Source organism: Heptranchias perlo, chromosome 28, assembly GCF_035084215.1.
Source record: "Heptranchias perlo isolate sHepPer1 chromosome 28, sHepPer1.hap1, whole genome shotgun sequence".
Lineage (NCBI taxonomy): Eukaryota > Metazoa > Chordata > Chondrichthyes > Hexanchiformes > Hexanchidae > Heptranchias > Heptranchias perlo.
This window is the reverse complement of record NC_090352.1, coordinates 29,372,448-29,398,630: the sequence shown is the minus strand read 5'-3', so window position 1 is coordinate 29,398,630 and position 26,183 is coordinate 29,372,448. Positions and strand designations below refer to the sequence as shown.

The 26,183-nt window shown below is 40.3% G+C and overlaps 1 protein-coding gene across 4 annotated transcripts in view; it reads left to right on the top strand.

Annotated features, from left to right (window-relative positions):
* synrg (synergin, gamma) overlaps nt 1–26,183 on the top strand; it is a 101,684-nt gene that overhangs the window by 35,282 nt on the left and 40,219 nt on the right. For all 4 annotated transcript variants that reach the window (XM_068008296.1, XM_068008295.1, XM_068008294.1 and 1 more), the window contains one exon: nt 758–1,750. In XM_068008296.1, coding sequence (XP_067864397.1) covers nt 758–1,750 — 993 coding nt within the window. The remainder of the gene's footprint in view (nt 1–757; nt 1,751–26,183) is intronic.

The window sequence follows — 26,183 nt, the reverse complement described above, 5'->3', positions numbered from 1 at the left end:
TACAAAATATAAATGGTGGTTTAAAAAAAAATCACCAACTCACAGAATTAGGAAGTTGGAGCTGGGAGATGCTCTTTGAACTGTCAGCATAAGTGTTGGGGAAGGAAAAGTGGGAGAGATTGAAAGTGCATTGACTGGGCCAAGAAAGATGATATTTGCTCTCAAATACAATATTGTAAATTAGCAGGCAATGCTCTTCCTCCTTTTTCAACCCCTCCGAAAGGCTTTTTGAAGGGGTTATATTTCAATATTTCCAGATAGTAGAATGAAAAATACAAACAGAATAAATAACAGAACTTTTTCTTTAAAAAGAGAAAAGTAAATTCAAAAATGATTTGCCAAAATAGTGCTGTGTGAGCAGAACCGGACAATGTGCCATCACTTGTGTGTGGACTGGATAGAAACTAGCAGAATGCTGCCACACATGTGCTGTGGGAAATATCCAGACCATTTACCCATCGAAGCTGGGTTAAAATTCTCACTTTCTTTTTTCCAGATTTACATAATGGCCCTAATTTGGGTCAGTTGGGTATTTAAATTTGGTTCGCTGATCATCCCTCTTCCCTACAATGAGAAATTAGATGGTGGTATGTTCTATGTAGGGTTTTACTCGGCAGTGCATGCTTGGTATGGGTTGGTGCTTTGGTCTTAGTTACTAACTTGAAAATGCTTTGTGTTTGTGTGCTGTGAAAAGTGAAACATAGAATTCCATTCTTAACTGCTGGTATTTTGTCACTGAAAAGATGTATGTTTGCAGGGGAGGGCTTTGCAGAATTCAAGACACCAGGGAATGATGATGGATTCACAGACTTCAAAACTGCAGACAGCATTTCACCAGTAGACTCTTCAGAGCAAGCAAAGACATTCACAACAGCCTTTCCTTCTGTGCCATTTCTTCAGCAGCCACAACAGCAACCTGTAACGCAGCCTAAAGACACTTTCAATCTCACGGACCTTTTTACCTCTGTCAGTTCTACTGGAGAGAACAAATCTGTGTCATTTCCACCAGTTTCTGTGACATCATCCATTCCATCATCTGTATGTGTTGCCTCATCATTGTCATCGTCACTATCATCTGGTACTTTTTCCTCAGCCAGTAGCAAGACTGCTGGTGGAACTGATGACTTCGGGGACTTCAACCTTTTTGGCATAGCAGCCAGTACTTCGTCGGGTGGGGGATGGGGTCAGGATGAATTTGCAGATTTTATAGCTTTTGGCAGCGCCAGCACCTCTGGATCCTCTGAACAAAAGTCAAATGCTAAATATAATGTTTTCAGGCAGGAGAAGGATGATCACTTCGCAGCATCTTTTGATGCCTCACTTGGCATAGCAGAAGGTGGACAACAGCCTCCAACCTCTACTGTAGACAAGTATGATGTTTTTAAACAGTTATCTGAGGAAGGGACTGTGATGGGCTTTGAGGAACAAAAAGACAATACCTCCCTTTCCCAAGGAAAGAATGATGATGACTTTCCAATTACCAAGTTGCCCCTTGCATTCAGCACCTCGGACAAAGCTTTCGTAGATAAACTCTCTGCTTTTAAACAGGCAAAAGAGGACTCTGCCTCTGTGAAATCTTTGGACCTTCCTTCTATTGGTGGGAGCAGTATTGGGAAAGAGGACTCAGAAGATGCCTTATCTGGTCAGTTTGACATGAAGTCAGCTGAGGTTGGTGGTGATCTGAAGCATGTGTTGTCTGACAGCTCGTTGGATTTACCACCTGTCATTGGTCAGCCGCCTCCTGTTACAGGTGAGGAAATGGTTCGATTGATCTGGTAAATGCAGCCAAATCATCTGCATACTGCAGTTACCTTTCTATAATGCCGCACCAATGATTTACCATTTATATATGTAGCGCTCCATTCTTTATAATCATGGCTGTTGGGAATTGTTTTGAGTGCCACCGTTCTTCAGTGGACATAATTATGTTCAGTTTTTAACCATAATGGAGAAATCCAGTGAATACCCTTGGTTTAGAGCTATCGCCAGGCTACTTCAATTGTTGGGGTACCTATGCCCACTATATTGCCACCAGTTACCATGGTTGAGCCAGCATAGTTACTGTCAATATTATTTCCACTTAGAGTGTAACAATTGTTCGTTCAGTACTTGGAATCAATGGAATGCCCCAAATGGTGCTCGCTTTTTTCTGAGCAGGCACCCACGTATTCAGGTCAACCATTTTCAATGAACACTTGAGACAATCCCATAGAGAGCGACAATTGTAGTCAGGTTGGACACCATTGTGTTAGTTTACTTATTTTAAGTAAGACCAGCATTACAAATTTCTGTTTCCAATTTATTGTTTTGTGAGCAACCATATTCAATAGCTATTGCTTGTACTGAAAGGAACACGGTGCCTTAATATGGTGCCTAGTTTTAACTGCAATTTTCTTACAAAGTTGCAAATAACTGTTTTAATTATTGTGAAAGGACACCATTATTGAAGGCCAGCTTTGTTGTTTATATTTCGAGAAAGCCATTTAAAGCTAGTTTCAAAATGTTGGCTGGGATAAAGAACTTTGGCTTAATTCTAGTTGTTATTGTCTGGGCATAACTTGAGTTTGGCCCTGCTAAGGACAGATATAGTTAAACACAGTGTGTTCGACTGATGGTAAAACAGACTGGACAATGGGAATGAATGTGCCAGTAACATGTAAATAATCCACTGGACAAAAATGAATGCGAAGAAGGATGATGAAAGAACTGATTGGTGTTGGGGAGAAGTTTCCAGATCTACTGACTGGTTTAGCAAACATGTATAAAATCAGTCTTCTTGAAAACTGAGCCAGAGAGAGAGAGAGACCATAATATTTTTCTTCTTCCCTTTCTATATATTTGCTTGTCAACCAGCATCATATTATGGAACAAATAATGTACCAATTTTTAAATAACTCGGTTGTTGTTTAAAATAGAGCCTGTTTACTATGCCATCCATACAACACTGATATACCAGACTAAATATGATAAGTGGCGATAATGTTGCTGCATATTAATATATTAGCAGGTAGATTTATATATGATATTTTAGAAAGTGGGATAGAGGGCCCGAAATTAGCACTGCTTCACTAAACTAAGACTAATACTTCAAATGAACTGCTCACAGTGCGGATACACTCGTCTGCTGATCTCTTAATGCAGTATGGGAGCAGTACTGTTACAGTGTATCTTAATGCCATTGGCAAGCACAAGGGCTTTCTTTCAGGATGCAAAGTGAAGGCTTTTCACTGTGGAACTAAGAATAGTTGGGAGAGTACTGAATTGATAAGTACAATGTATTGAGAGTTCCTCAACCTTTTGAATTCGCAAGAACACATCAACAGTTAAAATATACAAGATATTAAGTGTGATGAAAGTGTGCAACTGCAGAATTAAAGTCCATATGTGAAACTGTCCTAACTAGCTTAGGATATCCATAGAGTAGAAATGGTAAGGTAGCACTGTTAATTTGAAAAATTTTCTTTACTTTTAAAGTGCTTTGCAGAGATCTGAATTGGAGCTCTGGCTGTAGTCAAATGGATTTTTAGGCAGAGGGCTGGTGTCAGTGCATCTGGTAAAATTGAATGTATTGAGTATGTATTCATTGTCGTAGATTGTACACCACTTTGCAGTGAGTGAAAAGTTCAAAAGAAACTGATGTTTGAATGTAGATGGGATAGTAAATGCAACGTTAACAATTGGTCATTTATCTCATTGCTTAATGCCTACAAAACAACAGTGACTATACTTCAAAAATAATTAATTGGTTGTGAAGTGCTTTGAAATACTCTGAGGGCATGAAAGGTGCTATTCCAAATGCATGTTCCTTTCTTTCTTTCTATAATGGTATGTGTTTTTAAAAAAAATTAAATTCCTTTTTAAAATTGGCATGTACCTGCATTGAATGAGAAGATGGGCTGGAGATGACATTTCAGAACTCCTCCAGAGCTATTGGTAGACTGGTGCTAGGAGATGTGCAAGAGAAGCTTAGAGTGACAGTTTCTCCTTCTGGCATTGGAAAAACTGATCTCTGGCCGAAAAGTGGTTCCGGTGACCAACTTTGATAGACAGAGCCAGGGCGTTCTTTGATGTGTTTTTGAATAGTGAAACAAAGGCTAGCTACTGTGGGATGATTTATCTTCTACACATTGTTGGCAACTCCAAAAGTGCCTCGCTAAGATAACTCATCTGTATTGCAGTCACAGGTAATGCACTAACCTTTCATCATTGAGTGGTGGCAGTTCGATTACACCTCCACCTAATACCATCTTACAACAAAACGCCACTTGTTTCACCAATATTTGCTTAGGAGCAATGTTAGCTTTTTTTGCATGAGAAGGTGCTTTTATTTAAAATGTATTAACATGTTGGTCAAAATGTAAACATTTGGTTTTATTATACAAACCTTAACTACACACCACCTCCAAATAATTTGTTGTTCAGAAACTGTAAGTAAATGTGTGATTTAATGACCAAAGAAGCTTGGAGACAAGATCCTGTAGCCTGAGATAATGTTAAAATGGAGCTTCTCATCACTTTTCAATGAATGGAGCTAACTTTATGTGTAGAGATTACAATGGAATGCATTTCTTATGAGATTTAAACAACCAGTTTCTGAAAATTATATTTGAGACTAGGAGAGAGTACGGAAAATAGAATTACAGGTGTTACATTTTCACACTATGATAAACACAAGGGAATAAAATCTCTATACTATTATGTAGTGGCCACATTTAAAATGGTGTTTAAATTCATATCCTTTTGTTGGATGCAATGTACTAGTGTGAGCTCTCGTATGGGAGTTCCTCTGTGCTTTGTAACAGCTCTAATGCTGTGTTTGCCTGGCACAGTGCTTATTGCAGTTTGAAAAAAATTGCCAATTTTTATGTTGGAGATTGGGTATTGAGGTTTATTCAAAAAGTCTTTATTTCTCATATTCTGTACTTTTCACATGTTTAGCCCAGCTGGTGGTATAATTTGCTCAGTCATTTGTTTATAATTGTTATGCCGTGTATTTTGCTTACAGCAAAATTTACTAACTATGGCATCTATCTTGTCCACCCACATTTTCTTTTCTTCTCTCTCTCTTGTATTTTCTCTCTCTTCGTACTCACACATGCATATACACCTCATATTGAATAATTTGTTTGGACCTATAAAGCAGCATGTGTGTGTTTTTTCCAATCAACAGTTGTCAATAGCTGTGCGGCCTTTTAATTATATTTTGAGAAACCTGGGTGACGTGTCAAAGTTCACAGTGAAGGTCATCACTATGGCAGAAAAGAGCAGATGAGCAGGTTAAATAACTTTAGGTGGATTAAAGGAAATGCCATCCTTTAAAAGCCAAAGATTGCAGGAGTAGAACATGAGTCCCCATAGAGTTTTCTCTTCATTACTTACTCATAGTGCATTAGAAGGTTCCTGTAATAAAATAAGAGAACTGATATTGTACGCTAATGGCAGTTGTTGGAAACTGCAATTCTCTATTACATACATCGTGTTCCAACCCCTGCAGCATAATTGCTGCTGTCATATTGTAAGTTGTCATTAAAATAATGATAAACAACAATAGATCAAGAAAACTATTTGAATGCTTCACTGAGTTAAAGGACTAGTACGGTGCAGTGACGGGGGAGAATGGAAAGCGGGAATATTTTGATTATATCGGCAAAAATGTGTTTATTATAATCCTTTGAGGAAGAAAACCTCTCGTTCTTACCCAGTCTGGCCTATTTGTGACTCAAATCCCACATTAACGTGGTTGATGTTAACTGCTCTCTGAAGTGGCCGAGCAAGCCACTCAGTCGTATCAAGCCAGGGCAACTAAGGATGGGCAATAAATATCGGCTTTACCAGCGATGCTCACACCCCAAGAATGAATTTTAAAAATTCTGAGGCATATGTTTGTAATTTAAAATCTCGGCAAACCGAGATTTATTTACGTTAAATCTTCAACTGTTGTTATATGTTTTTGATTAATGAAATAATAATAGTTATCGATAATGAGTAAAACTGCTCTCAGTTGGTGTATTGAGGTTTCCATTTATCTTCATAGAGTTTTGAAACATTATAGGTAGCGCCTGTTTAAAATTTTAAAATATTACAGATTGCCTGTTGTGTGTAGCGGCAAGCTTTTTGGGTTAATCTGAATGCGAAAAATCAGTTTTACAATGTGCCACATTTGGGATTTTTGACTATTTAACCCAGTTCATATTAGGATGATGGTCTTAAGACAAATCCCGCTCACAAGAGGTTAAATCCACAACACACAAATTTGGGAATGTGCATTAGATTCAGATGAAGTAAGTGTTTGTCCGGAATGATGATTCCTACATGCCACATCAGCTTGAAACAGAGGATGTTCATTAAGACATTACAATAACATTCACACATAATAGGTTGGGATGGTCCCATTCATGTGAGCTTAGTGGAGGTTAGCTGACAGGAGCCCATATTTAGGAGGACGGTGGCAAGTTTAATTGGCAGCTCAATTGGCCAGCCTCTGGACAGAGTTAGGGGAGGACCATAGGTCAAGCATTTGACTTCCTGTCCAACTAAGAAACAACACACGGTCAGCAGAAATATGAAATGAAAGTCAGACAGGGAAGGTAAGAACTTCATACTTTAGTTTAGTGCCAACTAATTTCAGAGAATTACTAGTCAGAAAAGTGAATTCAGCCAGCTAAAAGGTATCGTTGGCATTCTTTATTATTTTTTACATTATGAGGAGCATTATGAAATAGTTTTAAGATTCATTGTAAATGTTAATCTGTGTGTTCGCTTATTCTACGAACATGTGAAAAGTGACAGACAAAAGACCCACTGGTCCATGTAGCATGTCCCATATAGTTGTGATGCCTACTGTATCACAATACAGACATACCCCACCAATCTCTGGGGAGAGGCGAAAAACTAGATTAAAAACTCAGGCCAATTAGGGGAAAAAACCCTGGAAAATTCCTCTCCGACCCTTTTAGGCGATTGAAACTGTTCCAGATCATCACATAGACCCTAATTTATATCAAAGGACCTCTTGTACGAGATGATCTCCGCCCTAGCCAGAAACAGGTTTTATAGTGCATTGCCCTGTGAATACAACCTAGAACCTTGCTTGCTTTAGCTATAGCTTCACAGAATTGGTTATGAACCTTTAGAGACTGGTGCGCTAGAACACCCAGATCTCATTCTTTCACCACTGGCTTAAATTCTGTTCTTCATTCATTTGCGGGATGTGGGCTACGCTGGTAAGGCCGGTGTTTATTGCCCATCCCTAGTTGCCCTGAGAAGGTGGTGATATAACTGAGTGGCTTGCTGGGCACCTTCAGAATGATCATGTGGCATTCTTTATTATTTGTTGTTAAAAGTTGTTAAATTGTTAAGTGTCAACCACGTTGGTGTAGGACTGGAGTCGCATATAGGCCAGACCAGATCAGGGGGACAGGTTTTCTTCCCTAAAGGATATTAGTGAACCAGTTGGATTTTTACTTAGGGCAGACCTGAAATCTGTAACCTGAAATTGTCAAATTGCTAAATCCAGATTACTTCATTTTTGTTGGTTAGCCTGGGGAATTCTGTTAGCGTAGTGGAAAACTATGTTTTGTAGGATCTGTGGAAAAATTAATTTCTTTAATCTTCTCTCCTCTTTTCAATCTTAGTGATGTCCTGTACTGTGGTCTTTCGTGCCTCACCTAAGTTTCTTGAATAAAAATTAAACTGTTCCGCAACTGTAGTTGTTGACAACTGTAGTTTGCCCAAATTACACGTGCTGAACTGTGGATCTAAACAAATTATTAATTGTGAATAGCGTATATGTGTGCGTGCGTGTTTCTGTGTTTCTGCTCTCCCTTGTTTTGTAGTTGAGCATCAAGGGTAGGGACTCCCGCTTATCTTGAACAGAGCAAAGCTCATTGTTTATATCTTCAAATGTACACCTTGTAATGTCCTCTGTTATCTTGGTTCTTTGTAGGCCACACATGCCCATTTGTTTCCACATGATAATGCATTGCCTTTCAAGTACATTCTGTTCCTCTTGAACAAGTAGAATTTTATAAGAAAAAGAGTTGTTAAAGATTTTTATTCTACAGTTTGATCCAAATCAGTTACCTATTACATTATTTTTAATCCCCTTTCTTTAACAGGACAAATCTCCCAAAATGGTAGAGTACTTTTTTTAAATTTCTAATCAAGTAATTGATAGCTGCCAGATATATTCTACTTTCTGTATTTGTCTGTATTTTGTTGCCACAAAAAACTTGATGTATTACAATAGTACCAGTTATGTGCTGATGCATGCCTTCTAAACCAATGTCACATTAATGTGTATTATCCTAACAGTTGTGTTATTTGCAAACCTTGCTCCCTACTGCAGAACACTCACCAAAACTTTGTGGTACAGACTAGAGTGTCCAACGGTGCATCAAGGGACTCATATGACCTCAATATGACTAACGTGAAGCTCAAGTGATTTATCTATGTCGCATAAACCCTGGGATGTTTTCTGTTCTTGACACATTTTCTATAGTACATTGTGTATTCAGCAGGCTTCTGTAATTGGGGGAGGGGGTGAATGTTGACTGTGGTGGGATGTTATAGGTGCCTTTAAGCCTACTGTCCTCAGATTTGAGATTGTAGAAGTGGTGCTTGTATCAGGAAATGGCAGAATGAGGAGCTATGATGGAATCTGAAAGGGACAAGGTATCAAAGAACTGTTGACAGAGAAGAGGCAGCTGGTGGACCAAAGGTGAATTAGTTGGAGGTGGTGTTGGGAGATAGTTGAGGGGTAGGCAGTAGACAAAAATGATGCAGCTGGCCACATCGGTGATCAAAACCTGAGAGGTGTCTAGGCCTTGAGTGGTGGCAAGTTTGAAGTATGGGTGTAAGTTGAGTATTTCGGTGCTGAACTGGAGTGCTGTTATACCACAGGATTCATTTCACTTCAAACCACCTTGTGTTGTACAGCTGTAATTTAACCTAACCTTGTACTCGTAACTTACGTTATTGTCTGAACCCCTAGATGTCTACTCTTTGTACAACACAGCAAACACATTGAATTCAATCCAGCACAGCGCTGAAAGAGAACGAAATGGTGAGACAACATCTTGATGTTATGATGTAGAATGGCACGTGGAAGTGCCAGAATGCTTGAAAAACATAGGGAATGAATAGTAAATTTGATGGAGAATGGGACACTAGCCAGCAGTATTGATAACAGAAATGCTCATTCGAGAAATGCAAAGGTTGTGTTGTTGTTAATGAGAGATGAGAAAATGGTTAGGGTTGGAATCTTATTATTGACCTGGAGTGTACATTTAAATAGCCTGTGGTGTATTCATTTGTGCCAGTACTTTGTTTTGCTTTTTATGTTATTTCTATAATTGATTTTGTCAGTCAGCTGATGAGAATCAAACAGTTTGCTGTGGCCATGTTTTTGTAGAAATGTATCTGAAAACTTTTTATATCATTGCTCATTATTTACAGTGCAAAAGTCACTGGGGACCCTATTGGATGATGGGAGAAGTTATACACCAATACAAATGCTTGTATTTTGTAGGTGTTTAGCATCTCTTTCCTTCCCTGCCTGGGAATAAGCAATAGTGGGCTAGATTTTATAGCTCATTCATAGTCAATGGGCAGATAATGGGCGTGATTCCTTGGACCTTGTCAGTTGGTGAATGTCTCCGGACATCCTCTTCCTATCGCTGGTCTGTTACCAATGTATTTATATTGCATAACAATTTTAAGAAGTAGTCTTTCACTGTTGACCAAGGATCTGGTTGCTGTGCTAACTGACCCATCTATATTGCGCCGCTTTCCATAGAGGCCAAAATAACTGCACTTGTACTCAATTGATATGTGTACTTTTTAAATTGTTTCCAGTTATCATGCCTTCCCTGATGGCTAGTCAATGTTCATACAGGCCACTGACCCTTCTCCAGTGGCTGGGGAATTTTCACTTAGGCCATTGAGCAAAGAAATCACATTGTTGGCAGATAGCTGCTCAGCCCACAGGCAGTCAAAAAGATGTCACTCTGCATCTTCAATGGTAATTTTTATAGTGCTCTTGGGGCAGTGGTGTCTCCAGAGCTCTCCGTCAGCCACCTCTTCAGTTGGGTCTCTGACCCCCTGGAGGCAGCAGTTCTATTTTGTTTACTGTGTTACAATTACTGACATCTCTAATAATCCAGTTTCAATGTAATGAACTCAGTCTATTGGGGCAGTGTTAATTTACACATAAATTTGGATACCCAGTATCTGAATAAGTGACACTAACCGTAACATCCTCAGGCACAGGTGCCTCTTCAGTGACCACTGATGGAGAACCATTTTAGCAGTGCCATTGCCAGAATGAATGGTAATGAAGAAAATAAGTTGTAAAAGAATACTCGGAATCAGGTTCCCTTATTGAAGAGTGATAAATGTTTAAGTATGATTTTCCAGCTAGCCTTGCATTCAATGAATTTGTCCTTTTCATATTAGGTCACTTAATGAGTGATTCTGAAGAAATTGAACCATTTTGTTGGGTGTGGGGAATGAAGGGAAAAAGATGCTGATAATTTTGCTCCATGCTGAATGACCATTTTTGATGCCTGAACTTACAGAAAGGTGGGTATTTATTAGTGGAGAAGCCAGTGTAGACCCCGATCTGGTTATCCCGGCTGATGGAGGATAAGTCCTTCAGAGGAAATTAAAGGGGGGAAACTGTAGATTAAAAGCAGTATTATTTAGCCTGAACCAAGTAACTGCTGGCGTGCATCCATGTGACTTGCATATTTTCAAGTCTTAGGCCCTCGAGTATTGCTCAGTGGGGTCATGTCTGACAGGATTACAAGCTTGTATAATTCTTCTCAGTTTAAAACCTTGAATGTAGCTGCAAGCGTGACATAATAGGAATTAACTTGTAAATATAATTGAAGAGTAACATAGAAATAGCATCACCTGTTCTAGATTTACATTATGGCTATACGATCTACTCAATTTAAAGTTGCTTAAATTAAATTATCTAATAACTAAATTTTTTAGCACTAAATTTCCCCTTCAGTCTTGTTATTTATATTGCTATTCAAATTATTGAATAATTCAATTTTTTTAGTGGCAAAAATGACTTGAATTTTCAGGAGTTGAGTATATTGCATCTTCCTTGGTTTAATGGCTATTTGTTTCTTCAAATCCTTGCAACATTGTTGTCCTTGATACAGAACAAAAACACTTAAAACCTGTATTGTGAATTTCCCTGCTGATGAAGAAGCTGTAACTTAAAGGTGCAGAGCTCTAGTCTTTATTTTTCAAAATGGAGCCAGTAGCAGCCAATCGATAGTGTGTGTTTATCCCTCAAAGATTAGATTTTTGACCAAATTTCTGGTGGCTAACCAGCAGAACAGATCAATTTGGGGACTGATCAGTTTAGGTTTAGAATGTGTGCTATGCTGCCCAGAAATGGTCAAAATCTGAAATCAATGATCTTTAGCTTGTTGTTTCAAATTAAAGATATATTGAAGTTCGGAGATGCACCAATCACACTTTAGGCGTCACACTGACACAAGTGCAAAGTTCTGCATCGTACGTCAAAAAAAATACAAACAAAAGAAAATCAGTCATTTCTAAAGTAGGGACAATTCCCACCAACAGAAAACATCTTCAAATTGACTTTGTATAACATTTTTATATTAAAAAATTAATTAACAAAAAAGCTGGTCTGACCGCTAATTGACTTGTGGATATGTCTCTAATTGACCCAGAAAGGTTCAGGAGTTACCCCTTGTGGCCGAAAAGGAACGCTTTAAGTTACACACAGCTGCACTTTAGCAGTAGAATAGTATTGTGTGTTGCATGGTGTAATGGTCCTGTCCTTGTAAAACAGCATGTCTTCTATCGTACCATGAACAGAACCATAAGAAATGATTTAACATACATTATAAAATATTATATACATGACGATTGCTTGGTTCTAACAAGTAACATTTTAAAAGCCCAGTTAAAGGAAATGCTGGTGCTAGGTCACCTAGGAAGTGTCGTCAACTGAATCAAGGAACCGATGGCTGTTGGTGCATTAGCCATCGGCTATACTGAGGCCTGGTAAAATAACTCCAAGCAAAGAGTCTTTTTCAGATCATTGTATTAATAATGGAAGAGAAATAGGAAACTGTATAGTTACGGGTTTAAATGTAATTGTATTTCTACTCTTCCCTTTCTCTGCCACTTGAGAATTGTGAAACTACCAGACTATACTAAGGGCTTTTTATTTAAACAAAATTTAAATTGGAGCAGTGAATGGTCTATAATCACAGTGCCATTAAACCCAGGGATAGCAGTTTTGTTAAAGTGCTGCTTTTTTAAAAAAAAGTCCCTGTACCAGAATGATCTAATAGCTGTGGTATAGCATAGCAACCTAACCAGTGTTGTTTTATGCTCTTTTGAATAACTGAGTCTGTTTCTTGACATAGCGCAAAGCAATCATGAGCCTTAAGAATCAAAACATTCCTGTGAAGAAAGGGACAGTTTATAATCCAGTGTTTATATGTCTTAAGAATAAAAAAAGAACACGCACTACTTGATATAATAAAGCAGCATATTTACTTCAGTCCATTAAGAAAATGTTGTGAAAAAGTATGTCCCATAATACTCAGTGCCCCCTACTGTTGTACTTAAGTTTAAACACCGCCTCGACTGATTATTAGTGTGAAGTTGAGTTGCACAATTATGCTGATTGATTATTTGTAACTTTTTAAAGATGTTAACGATTGACTAAGTGTGAATAATGTGTAAACTAAAAAGGCCCACCATGTAAAAATAATTTAAAGTTCCTTTCCTGGTGGATCAGATTGAGGTCAACCAAGCAGAATCCCTAAATTATTTCAAAATGGGATGAGATAACACGCTCAATGACACAGCAGCAAGTGCAGGAGAAGAAGAATTGCCAACAGTCACAGGGTTTGGAATTACAGTAAAAATTGACATCTAATGTGTTAAGGGCTCGCATTAGAATGGATGAAAAACTTACAAAAAATTGTTATGGTGTGTAAGCAGGCTAAACTACATTTTATGTGTGGAGAAGCCAAACTGAAGGCTAACTCGTGGGATCAAAGGTAAAGTGGAGTGCGACACTTGCGTTTAGTAATGGCTTCCTTTGCATTATTTTACGTTTGATCCTCACTTAGAGGCTTCTCTAACTTTGAGGTGTTGAATGTACTGTAACTATTTGATTTGCAGTGCATAGTCTTGTGATCTCACACAAATGTCTTCGATATGTACCACGGTGCAAGTCTGAAATGAATTGGTTTTAATCTGAATCTAGGCCTCCTGCTCCTGTTGCTGTGTTGTGCAATTCAGCCCGATCTCACCTTCAGCTTGTAAATAACAATTACTTGTAGCATGTTGTAGCAAACTTGAGCTGATATTATCGCAAGGATTTACTGTATTCTGCCCTGTGTTTTACATTAGAAATTGTTTAACACCAATATGAATAGCAAAGATTTTAACCATGTTGGTACTAAAATAATATCCCGAGACAATCGTCAGTCGAATTCTGAACAGTAATTTGTTTTTACTCCAATTAAAAATCCATCTTATCAGTGGGGCTTTTGTTAAAAAAAAATCTCTACTAGCTAATGAAGGTGCAAAATATTCTGAACCATTCTATTCTTAACAAGTGTATAATTAACGTATCTGTGCTGAAAGCAGGGTTGAAATTCATTTTGATTCATCTTTGGTTTCATGTCTAACCCTTTCTGTATCTAACCAAAAATTCTGTAAAACTTTCTTTGTTTCAAATCAGCTCTTCTGATGACTTAATCCTAGACAGTTGAGTCCAAATAAAAGCATACCTGATGCAAGCATAATATCCCAATTTACTCCCTGTATGTAGAATTTCTGATCCAGTGTAAGAATATTTGGCTGAAATCTCTGGTAATCAATACCGGTTATGCCTTTATCAGGATTCAACTGCATTCTAACAAATTTATTGCTTTTTGTAATGAAGTGTATAAAAATGCTTAATGCTTTAAAAGACCTTCTACCTGAATCTGCTTTCTTAAGCTTTTCTTTCTGTATTTTGCTCTGTTTGCTGAGTTGTTGCATGTCAAGCCTAATCTGTATTTTAAATAGCTGTAACACTCTGTAATGTATAACTACTGCATATAGTATTTTCTGACTTTTTCTGAAGTGGCATCTTGCTAATAAACATTGATCTTGGAATATTTGATGGTGTAATGTCATGTTGACTTGCCCTAAACTAAAAATGCCCACAGCAAGTGGTGAGTGTCCTATTTATCGAACTCCTGCAAGTGTATAAAAAGATTTTTAACTAACAGAATGGATGTGCTTGTATTAATGGTATTGTAATGCACTGATGCCTTTGGTTATTTCTGTAAACTATTCCCAACTGTAACACCCATTTAAAAAAAATGATAAATTTCAGATCAAGACCACAGAAAATTGTTTTTGTTTGGCCATTGAAGGTTAAATGATTTAATGATGTAACTTCTCTCAAATGAGAAATATCTTGCATGCTATTTACATCTTTGACATAAGGAAGACTCCTGAGATGAGATTTATATCCCACAAATGTTTTGTTCTCTGTAGCTGTGCCATTACAGCTAGTTCCAATGAGATTTATATCCCACAAATGTTTTTTTTTCTCTGTAGCTGTACCAGTTCCACTGGTAGGATAATCATATTTTGGAAGCTTAAATTTTTTTTTTGGTTAAACTTGTTGATCTCCCACGACGATGCTCGCAGACAGAAATTCTCTTTCTGTCGCTGCAATTGTCTCTGCTTGTGTTCCACTCTCTAATGCTTTCTCTTTTTGTCTGTCTTTCCATTTATCTTCCTTTCTTTTTCTTTTCTCTCTTTCTCTCAGATTCTCATCCACTTTGCCATCATCATCTTTCTTTCTCTTGTGCTTGACTGTAACTCCTTTTGTTCCTATTTCTGTCTCCCTCCATTAAAGAGTCTCCTTCCCTCTGTCTCATCTGTCTCCAAATATCTCTCGCATGGTATGCCTCTCAATACATGTTGCTCTACTGATTTACTCCATTTGGTTTTTTTTACTTTGGATCTCCCTCTCTAAACCTCTCCACCTTGCTATTTGTCTCCTCAAAACCTATCTTTTCGACCATGCCTTTTGGTTATTTCTCCTAAGTATTCTACAACCTCTTATGTGAAGTATCTTGGAATTTTAAAAGTTATGTTGTAAAGGCAAGGGCATACGATAAGAAGGCTGATAAAGTGTTGGAGGTGGGTACTAGGGTCCGCGTGGAGAGAGGCAGGTGACCAAAGCATCCGGGAACTGATGTAAAGCAGGTGAGAGAGAACCTGGGGCTTGAACTGGGAGTAGGGGCTGGGCCAGAAGGGAGGAGAGCAGCCTGAAAAATCTGCCTACCGATAGTCATAAAGCCATTCTGTTGTCGCAGTGGTTGAGGAGCCACAGCTCTGCCCAATGAGAAAACATGGGGCCACTGCACCATGGGAGAGACTGAAGGGCTAGGACGAGGGCTGTGTTGGGAGAGAGTGTCAAGTTCTGGTTGGGAAGGACTGGAGCTGTTGGTCATAAGGTTGGGATTGGTAGGGAGGGAGGAAGTCATGAGGCAGCACAAAGCCAAGGACTGCAGCTGCAGTTTGGGCTACAGGGAGAGTGGCAGAATTTGGTGATTGAGTTGGACAGAGCAGTAGGAATGGGCCTTAGAACTATCTGGAGCTGTACACCCATAAAACTACTGCAATAGAGGCGGCAGAATTGGAGTACTCAGTGTGGACCACAGTAGGAGGGAGGGGAGGCAGAGCCGGAGTCCTCTGGGTATGCCTGGAAGGGAACAGAGCTCAAGCAGAGTGCTTAAAATGCCTTGGATTGAGGGGAGAATGCAAACTATCATAACAGCCAAAAACCAGCTGAAAATATTTTTCCAGTGATCTGGCTGATCCATTGCGCCACATGGTTAGCATAGACGAAATAACTATATTAAAAGCTCACCACAACATTACAGTCAAACAATATGACAGATAGGCAGATCGATCAAATATTTATGTTACTAACAAATCTTCTATGGCATTGCTTACAGTGAGTTAACAGATATGCTGTGTCATAACAATGAAAATGTTATCAACAAAGTGTGATGGGGAAAGTGTTACAGGAAGTATATGTGGCACTTACAAGAAGTGTGTACTCTACACAAGACATTTCATATATTAATACATGTAATTAAAAATGAATTGGATAAAGAGGTTAAAAATTGCATCTGGAGATGCTGTGATAGTGTGATATCACTTTAGTATGATTATGCTTTCAACATTCTCATAAAACAAAATTTCAAGGAAGAAAATAGTAATTAGAATAAAACATCATCTTCATAACCTATGAACTATTATGCAGAACTGGGATTACATTTACTGCAAAGTATTCAGGGCTTTCTGGGAGACACGATAAGGTACTGCATAAATACAATTCTTTTTTCTCTCTCCATCTTTAAGTTGGACACACAATTTCCATTGGTGACATTAGCTTTTCCATTCAGTTTTGATCAGTTAGCTAAATCATGTAAATTTGTAAAAGCAATCTGACTGGATTAACAATTCTACCAGCTCAACTGTGTCCAGTAAAGCACAAGCATGAACTTTATTCATAGCAGTTTTGCAGGCGGGTAACTATTAGAATTGAAACGAAACTTTAATCTACATTGTTTTGTCTTGGCGGTGTTAAATGCACATTTTGTTTTAAGATAATCATTTTTTTTTTCTAAAGCTTAACTTTTGCCCCCACCCCTCCAATTATCTGTCAGTTTGGAAAAATTGAATGCAGTTGTCTACATCTCCATGTTTTTTTTAAAACTGAGTAACATAAAGATAACCTTGACATCTTACAATATTCTCAGCAGCCTTCCTTAGTTAATAAATTCTTTGAAGGTGGCCTGTTACCTTGCAGTCTTGATTCCATTGCCATTGAGGTCTTGATCTCAGCACTATAGGTGAAAGGAGGTGCTGCTAATAGCCATCTGCTCACAGAAAGGGGGAAAATCTGAAGGAAAGTTGTCCTCAAGTCACTTTGGGCATGTTGCGGCATCCAATTCAGAGCAATATTGGTGAAGGCCTGGGAACAGATCCTCTTCCTTATCATAATAACAAGTACCTGGCCCGGGTGCGAATGTGTAGAATATTCCTGTAAGTTATTAAATTTTTTTTTAAATAATCAATTTTTGAGGGCAGTTCTGGTTGTTGTCCTTTTTTCTGCTATCCTTAAATGGCTTATGTTTTTTGGCCTTAACTGTGCACAGTTGGACATAACCAGGTAAAATGTATTTTCAGTACATTATCCCAATGCATTGGCCAAAAAAGCATTGTGTCCAAGAAAAAACATAGCTACTGTTTTGCTTTTGTCATGTCATGTCATGTCATGCTAAAGTACCTGTAACTAACTTCATGGATTGGGTTTGCTTGCTGGATGAGTTACATTCAAGTAGGCTCCTTGTTTCCTAAAAAGGAATTCTATCTGCACTGCCTGTAAACTAATCTTCCTATTTCTAATAGGAAGTTTAGCCAGTTTTTGGGTTGTGAAGGTGACTTTCATAGCATTACAGAAAGTGCTAACTAGCAAAGGACTTTGAGATCATGTTACGAGTATCCTTGGCAATTAGCATCTGACTTGTACTTCTCAGCGACCATAAACCTGAGCAGGAAGGAAAAGAATGATATGCTTGTTTATTTTGTGCCTCTTCTCACCACCTTTTTAGGTGCCCATTATTGCCATCAGTTGTTGGACTTTCTCCTTCACCCTGAAGGGTGAGCAGTTTGGGAAGGGGCAGAGGTTATTCCTGGCCACCATTAGTGCAGTTACATTGAGATCTGGCTGGCCACCATTAGTGCAGTTGCATTGAGACCTGTTCCTGTGGAGGGTGCATCACCCCATTGATATTTCCCTCTCTTTTTTTCTCTCCCCTTGCCCCCCACCCCCATACATCTTTCAAATCCTCATTAATGCTTTGCTGTTCTGAATTGATCAATATGGTTCTCAACAGAGCGTTGTCAAATCCTGACCAATGAGGAAAACTTGAGTTTGAATATCAGCGAGTGTTATAATTTCAACTTCTGGGACTGCTGATCAGGTGTCCAGCAATCTTCTTGTCTGTGTTGGGCTGTATCCGGTCCAGGTTATCCATCCTTATAATCCAGAAAATCTAAGCTACTTGTATCTATAAATATCAAAACAATGCACCAATTTTATTCAGAGCTTTTGGTCTCGGAAAATTGTTGGTAACTGATTAGGTTGGGAAGAAGTCAGTCAGTGTACCAAGATTTGATCTTCCATAGGCAAATGCATCTATTTTAACATCTGTAACAAGCTACATTTTTGATGGAACAGTTTATTCAAAAGTACATCGAGCCATTTAGTTATGATTACTTGTGAAATTTGTCCAGACAGGCAATGGTCAGAGAAAAACAAATAAAATTCCTTGTAACTGATAAAATTAATCAAGTCAAGTCTGATTAAAGATCTGTTTGGTCCAAGAACGGATTTGCATTAATCAGCATAAGCTGTATCCAGTTATGACTAAGGTCTATCCTTGAAGTGCTTTATTACAGCTTGATGGTACTTGAATATTTATTTCTAATGACAGGTGAAACTGTGATGATAACTAATCTTCTTAAGAGGAACTCCTGCTTCCGAAGTTGACAATGGCATTCTACTGTTGAAATGTATAAAAGTGTAATCATCTGTGATTACAGTATTCAACACAATCTAATTTTTATCTTGTTAATAATGCTCTCTGTTTACCCACAGAGTGGTAGTTTTGGTTTCAGCGCAGATGTTAGTAATTTATTGTGACCATCACTGTTGGCAATCGTCTGCATTTGCTGCAGATTTCATTCCAGATCTTGTCATCAGGCCGCCCTTTGGCAGCATGTTGTGATGGTTTTCAGGCAAATGTCAGCACCATCAAAGACAACCGATAGCTATATCTGACAATGTAGGAAATTAAACATTAGTCTTTTTTTAAAAAAAGATTCTAATTATTTCCTTCCGTCTGAGAGTCAGGATATCATGTAGAAGCAAGACTGAATATTTCTTGAATTTTTTAAATCGTTTCCCTGCACTGCAAAAACATTTCCATGCAACAAAATTGGCCGGATGATCTGTTCGTAGACCTGTCCTAATTATACCCTAACTGACTGCTTGGAGGCTGGGAAGAGTGGCCCAGGATGACTGTTCCTTCCCGTGATGAGCTGCTGATCCTTGCCTTTGTCCTCAGCCCGGCCAAGATCAGGAATTAGCTGTGTGGAATATCATGGGTGCTTGCCACTCTATGACACAGAACGCGGGAGCTCCAGCATGCAGTGATATCCAGCTAATTATGCTCTTTTTAAAATTCTGATTGTGTCCATTTTTGCTGCCTGATTAAATGCAGCAGAACTGACCTATGATTGTCAGAAATTTAACAATTTAGAATGCCGAATTCCTTCTCAACTTGACAAAGCTGAATACGTTTTCATATCTATAATATTTTTTTAATAAAAATTATTAAGTCAATCTCTCCAATGCCAAAATGTAGAACTGAGAAATCAGACTGGCAGGGCCAGAGGGTTTAGATAAAGCTTCAATGTTGGATTTAACTGTGGAATTTGTAGTCATGTTCCCTTAAACATCTGCATTTGGACATTCTATAATGTGTTTGGTTGGTTTACTTTCATTTTCACTTTAAGCCCCATGTCCTATATTTGCTCATTTAAAAAATGATATAATAGTACTTTAGGTAGTTTTTGGGGTTTGGTGCTAAAATGTCTTAGTGCTCAAACTGTTAATAGGCAGGGAGCAATTGGAGATTCAAGTATATGAAAGGTGAAACATGTTAAGGTACCATTTACTTGAATGCACAATTAAGCTTTATTAATGTCTTGAGTTCCAGGTAATAGAAATAATTACCAGCACTCTCACAATAAATGTATAAATGGCATTAATATTACTTAGTATTCCAAAATTCACTGTTCTGTCTACTGCTATTTCATACTTTGCATTAAAGTTATTTTGGTCTGTCTTGATTGATTTGAAATTGGCAAAGGCCAAAAAATATATTGTCTAGGTAAGTGCTATGTGTCTGCATCATTTACAGTTGTTGGGTTATGTGTTTGTTTACAATGCATGATTTATTTGACGTCTGTGTACTTTTTTAAAAAAACGAAGACTGATGAAACAGGCTATGTGTTATGATTACTGTCTTTGACCTCTACTGATATTGGGTCATATTCTGCCAAAAAAAGAAATTAGTGTAACTCTCATGTTATACCTCCAAAGGGTCCAGAATAGTGCAGGGAAAGAGACGGTTACCTTTATGGTTGGAGTTGAGGTGCTGTTAATATGGGCAGAATAATGCTGCCTTCACACTGTAACAGTAGCATCAGTGTAGAGTGGTTTCGTTTTGCATCACTGCTAAAGTTGTAGTATAAATCTGGAGTCAGGGCCTGTGAGACTTGGTGGAGGAGGGAGTCACACTTGGAGACAGGGCAGGCCCTAACTCTGCTTACACCATAACTTTCTATATTGATGCGAAGCAAAACCACTCTGCACAGATGTCACAATTATAGTGTAACTGCAATGCAAGATTAACCTATATTTATATTGGATGAGAATGTGTGCACAATTTGGAGTGATTCCATACCAAAGGTAGCACTCAAGAGCGCATACTACTTAAGCTCCTTTGTGCAGCTGAATTACGAAAGAACCCATTGCACATTACTGAAACTATCCATTTTAATGAGGTTGTTACACAGAATCTAAATTAGGGGATTAAAGGTTGGCGTAAATCATGGTTCAGCTGTATAGTGCTCTGATCAGACTACACCTTGAGTATCTTGTCCAGTTCTGGAAAAAGAGATGGATTTAAGTCCTGGAGGCGATGTAGAGAAAAGCTACAAAACTGATCACAAGCATCAGAGGGCTGTTAGGAAAGACTGGAGTCAAGTGGCCTTTTTAGCCTTTAAATAGAGGCAATTAAGACGGGAAGGATATAACAGTGAGCAGTATATAAAACATAAATTCAGAACACTACTTCAAAATAAACTTTACAACACCAAGTTATAGTCCAGCAATTTTATTTTAAATTCACAAGCTTTCGGAGGCTTCCTCCTTCCTCAGGTAAATGTTCAGGAGCTCCTCGAAGCCTACGCATTTATACATATAGAACAATACATGGTGTTTACAGAATGCCCCTGCAACTGCCCGTTGCCAAGGCAATCACCGTGTTCAGACAGAGAGGTGTCACCTGCAGAACCCCCGAATACACATTCAACAAAAAAACAAACAGGAAAAAAAACAGAGAGAGGCAGAAACATCCGGAAGGCAGAGAAAGCCAGCAAATGACCCATTATATTAAAAACAGATAACATTTGTTCGCTGGTGGGGTAACGTGTAGCGTGACATGAACCCAAGATCCCGGTTGAGGCCGTCCTCATGGGTGCGGAACTTGGCTATCAATTTCTGCTCGACGATTTTGCGTTGTCGTGTGTCTCGAAGGCCGCCTTGGAGTACGCTTACCCGAAGGTCGGTGGATGAATGTCCATGACTGCTGAAGTGCTCCCCGACTGGGAGGGAACCCTCCTGTTTGGCGATTGTTGCGCGGTGTCCGTTCATCCGTTGTCGCAGCGTCTGCATGGTCTCGCCAATGTACCATGCTCTGGGGCATCCTTTCCTGCAACGAATGAGGTAGACAATGTTGGCCGAGTCACAGGAGTATGAACCATGCACCTGGTGGGTGGTGTCCTCTCGTGTGATGGTGGTATCTGTGTCGATGATCTGGCATGTCTTGCAGAGGTTACCGTGGCAGGGTTGTGTGGTGTCGTGGACGCTGTTCTCTTGAAAGCTAGGTAATTTGCTGCGAACGATGGTCTGTTTGAGGTTGGGTGGCTGTTTAAAGGCGAGTAGTGGAGGTGTGGGGATGGCCATAGCGAGGTGTTTGTCCTCATTGATGACATGTTGAAGGCTGCGGAGAACATGGCGTAGTTTCTCCGCTCCGGGGAAGTACTGGACGACAAAGGGTACTCTGTTGGTTGCGTCCCGTGTTAGTCTCCTGAGGAGGTCTATGCGATTTTTTGCTGTGGCCCGTCGGAACTGTCGATCGATGAGTCGAGCGTCATATCCCGTTCTTACTAGGGCGTCTTTCAGCGTCTGTAGGTGTCCATCGCGTTCCTCCTCGTCTGAGCAGACCCTGTGTATTCGCAGGGCCTGTCCATAGGGGATGGCCTCTTTGACGTGGTTAGGGTGGAAGCTGGAAAAGTGGAGCATCGTGAGGTTGTCCGTGGGCTTGCGGTAGAGTGAGGTGCTGAGGTGCCCGTCTTTGATGGAGATTCGTGTGTCCAAGAAAGAAACTGATTCTGAGGAGTAGTCCATGGTGAGCTTGATGGTGGGATGGAACTTGTTGATGTTATCGTGTAGTCTCTTTAGTGATTCCTTGCCGTGGGTCCATAGAAAGAAAATGTCGTCGATGTATCTGGTGTATAGTGTTGGTTGGAGGTCTTGTGCAGTGAAGAAGTCCTGCTCGAACTTGTGCATGAAAATGTTGGCGTATCGGGGTGCGAATTTGGTCCCCATGGCTGTTCCGTGTGTTTGGGTAAAGAACTGGTTATCGAAGGTGAAGACATTGTGATCCAGGATGAAGCGGATGAGTTGTAGGATGGCTTCCGGAGATTGGCTGTTGTTGGTGTTGAGTATTGATGCTGTCGCAGCGATGCCGTCATCGTTGGGGATACTGGTGTATAGTGCCGAGACGTCCATCGTGGTGAGAAGTGTTCCTGGTTCAACTGGTCCGTGGGTACTGAGTTTTTGTAGGAAGTCTGTAGTGTCGCGACAGAAGCTGGGGGTTCCCTGTACGATGGGTTTCAGGATGCCCTCGATGTATCCAGAGAGGTTCTCACACAGGGTTCCGTTGCCTGATACGATGGGACGTCCGGGTGTGTTGGCTTTGTGTATCTTTGGGAGGCAGTAGAAGTCTCCCACGCGGGGATTACGTGGGATGAGAGTGCGTAGGATGCTTTGAAGGTCTGGATCGAAGGTCTTGATCAGTTTGTTGAGCTGGTGGGTGTGTTCTTTGGTCGGATCTGCGGGTAACCGTCTGTAGTGTTCCTGGTTGTCCAGTTGTCGGTATGCTTCTTTGCAATAGTCTGTTCTGTTCTGTATGACTATGGCTCCTCCTTTGTCCGCTGGTTTGATGACGATGTTGCGGTTGGTCTTGAGAGCGTTGATGGCGTTGCGTTGTGCTCGGGTGACATTCTGGACTGTCTTCTGAGTGCGGCTGATGAATCTGGCATTGACGCATTTCCTGACAGCTTGAGCATACATGTCCAGCTGAGGGCAGCGACCCTCCGGAGGAGTCCAGTTTGACTCTTTCCTCTTCGGTTGCTGTACCGCGGATCCCTCTGTCTGCTGTTCCGGATCGTCGATTGTCTCATTGGGTTCGCTGCTGAAATCTTGGGGTTTGTGGTAGAATTCCCGGAGCCTCATTCTCCTGATGAATTCCTCTGTGTCCGCCGCGAGACTAGTGGGGTCCATTTTGGTAGTGGGGCAGAAATTGAGCCCTCGGCTGAGAACTTCGATTTCGTCTGGTTGAAGGGTGTGGTCGGATAAATTGACAATAGACTTCCCTGTGGTTGCAACCGTGGTACCAGGGGAAGCTTGGTCGTTGCTGGTAGTGATGCCGCCAGTCGGGGAACACTTCAGCAGTCATGGACATTCATCCACCGACCTTCGGGTAAGCGTACTCCAAGGCGGCCTTCGAGACACACGACAACACAAAATCGTCGAGCAGAAATTGATAGCCAAGTTCCGCACCCATGAGGACGGCCTCAACCGGGATGTTGGGTTCATGTCACGCTACACGTTACCCCACCAGCGAACAAATGTTATCTGTTTTTAATATAATGGGTCATTTGCTGGCTTTCTCTGCCTTCCGGATGTTTCTGCCTCTCTCTGTTTTTTTTCCTGTTTGTTTTTTTGTTGAATGTGTATTCGGGGGTTCTGCAGGTGACACCTCTCTGTCTGAATACGGTGATTGCCTTGGCAACGGGCAGTTGCAGGGGCATTCTGTAAACACCATGTATTGTTCTATATGTATAAATGCGTAGGCTTCGAGGAGCTCCTGAACATTTACCTGAGGAAGGAGGAAGCCTCCGAAAGCTTGTGAATTTAAAATAAAATTGCTGGACTATAACTTGGTGTTGTAAAGTTGTAAAATTGTTTACAGTTGTCAACCCCAGTCCATCACCGGCATCTCCACATCAAAATAAACTGTGACGGTAGGACAAGGGGATACAGGTTCAAACTAATGAAAGGCAATTTTAGGCTTAACATCAGGAAGTTCATGGAATGAGCTTCCATGTAGGGCACAAACTCTGGAATCATTTAATTAACAGTTAGATATAATGATGGGGGTATTTTTGGTGTGGATTAGTCAAATTGACTTTTGTCTTCTAATGATCTTGTGATTTATGCCTCCTATTGGCTGGCAACAAAGCTCTTGGAAGATTTGGTACAATTTAGTCCACAGCACGTATGTCCTGCCCCTGAAACTAGACTTGGATCCAACTCTAAATAACTGATAGTGCAAAGAATTTTCACTGTCTTAACTCCATTCTGACTGGGCACGTGCCCTTGATGGCAAGCTATTTGTAATTTAGCACAAATGGACGGTCTCACTCAAGGAAACCACAAGGACATCTTGTGTAGAAAATCACACTGCTTGCCTTCCTTGACCTCTCTGCAGACTTTGAAATGGTCAACCATGCCATCCTCTTCAACACCTTTCTTCCATTGTCCAGCTCTGTGGGACTACCTTTGTTTGGTTCCACTCTTAACTATCCAATTATAGCTAGAGCATCTCCAGCAATGGCTTTTCTCCCCATCCCTGAGCCACTATCTCAAGAGTCCCCTAAGGATTTATTCTTGGCTCCCTCTTTTTTCCCATCTACATACTGCCCTATGGCAACATCGTCTGCTTTCACAGGTGCACTGACGACATCCAGCTCTACTCTCCACCATGTTTCTCGAACCTACCACTGCCTCTGTGTTGTCAGACTGCCTGCCTGACATCCAGTCTTGGGTAGCCTGCAATTTCCTCCAGCTAAACATTGGAAAGACCAAAGACATCGTCTTCGGTCTCCACCACAATACCCTTTCCGCTGATTCCAACCCCTCCTCAGCTACTGTCCCAGTCTGAGCCAGACTGTCTGCAACCTCAGCATCTTGTTCAATCCTGAACTGAGATTTCCACCCCATATCCTACTTCCACCTTCGTGACATTGCCCATATCTGCCCCTACCTCAGACCATCTGCTGCTGAAACACTCATCCATATCTTTGTCACCTCCAGACTTGACTATTCCAATGATCTCTCAGGCCTGCCTCCTCAACCCCCTGTAAACTGCAGCCCATCCAAAATAGCCTGTATCCTATCCACATCAAATCCCACTCACTCACAATCCTGTCCTCCCTGATCTACTTTGGCTCCCGGTCACCGAAAGCCTCCAATTTAAAATTCTCATTCTTGTGTTTAAATCCCTTCATAGCCTCTTCCCTCCCTCCCTACCTCTGTAACTTTCTCCAACCTTACAACCTCCGTACTCTGAACTTTCCATTCCTCTGACTCCGTCCGCTTATGTATCCCCCACCTTTGCCCCACCATTTGCAACCACACCTTCAATCATCTGGACACCATGCGTTGGAACTCTCTCCCTAAATCCCTCCACCTCCCTCTTCTCCTTTTAAGACCCTCCTTAAAACCCACTTCTTTGAACAAGCTTTTGGTCATCCCTCCTAAAATCTCTTTCTTTGGCTCGGCATCTAAAGCATGTGCAGAAACTCCTAAGGCTTAACAGGCCATGTTTGTCTTGTCATGAGAGCAAGGGTTGAGAAAGTCAGATAACACATGCCGTTTACAACCGGCACCATTCTTCAGCTTTACAGATCTGAAGCTGACTGCCAAATCTGTTTTAATATCAATTTGGAGCACCACTACCTTTAACATAAAGTGACCCCAGGCCTACACTTCAAGCTGAAAGAGAAATAACATTTGTCAGCATAGAACAAACCAGTCTAACGCTGAAGGATTTTCTTTAGCTGGAAAATAAATTTTGGAACTGTGCCTCAGCGACAACAAAAAAAATCCTAATCAGCTTTGACATATTATTTTAATTTCTTAGAGCAGATGTCAGCTGTGCTTATGAAAACCTTAGAAG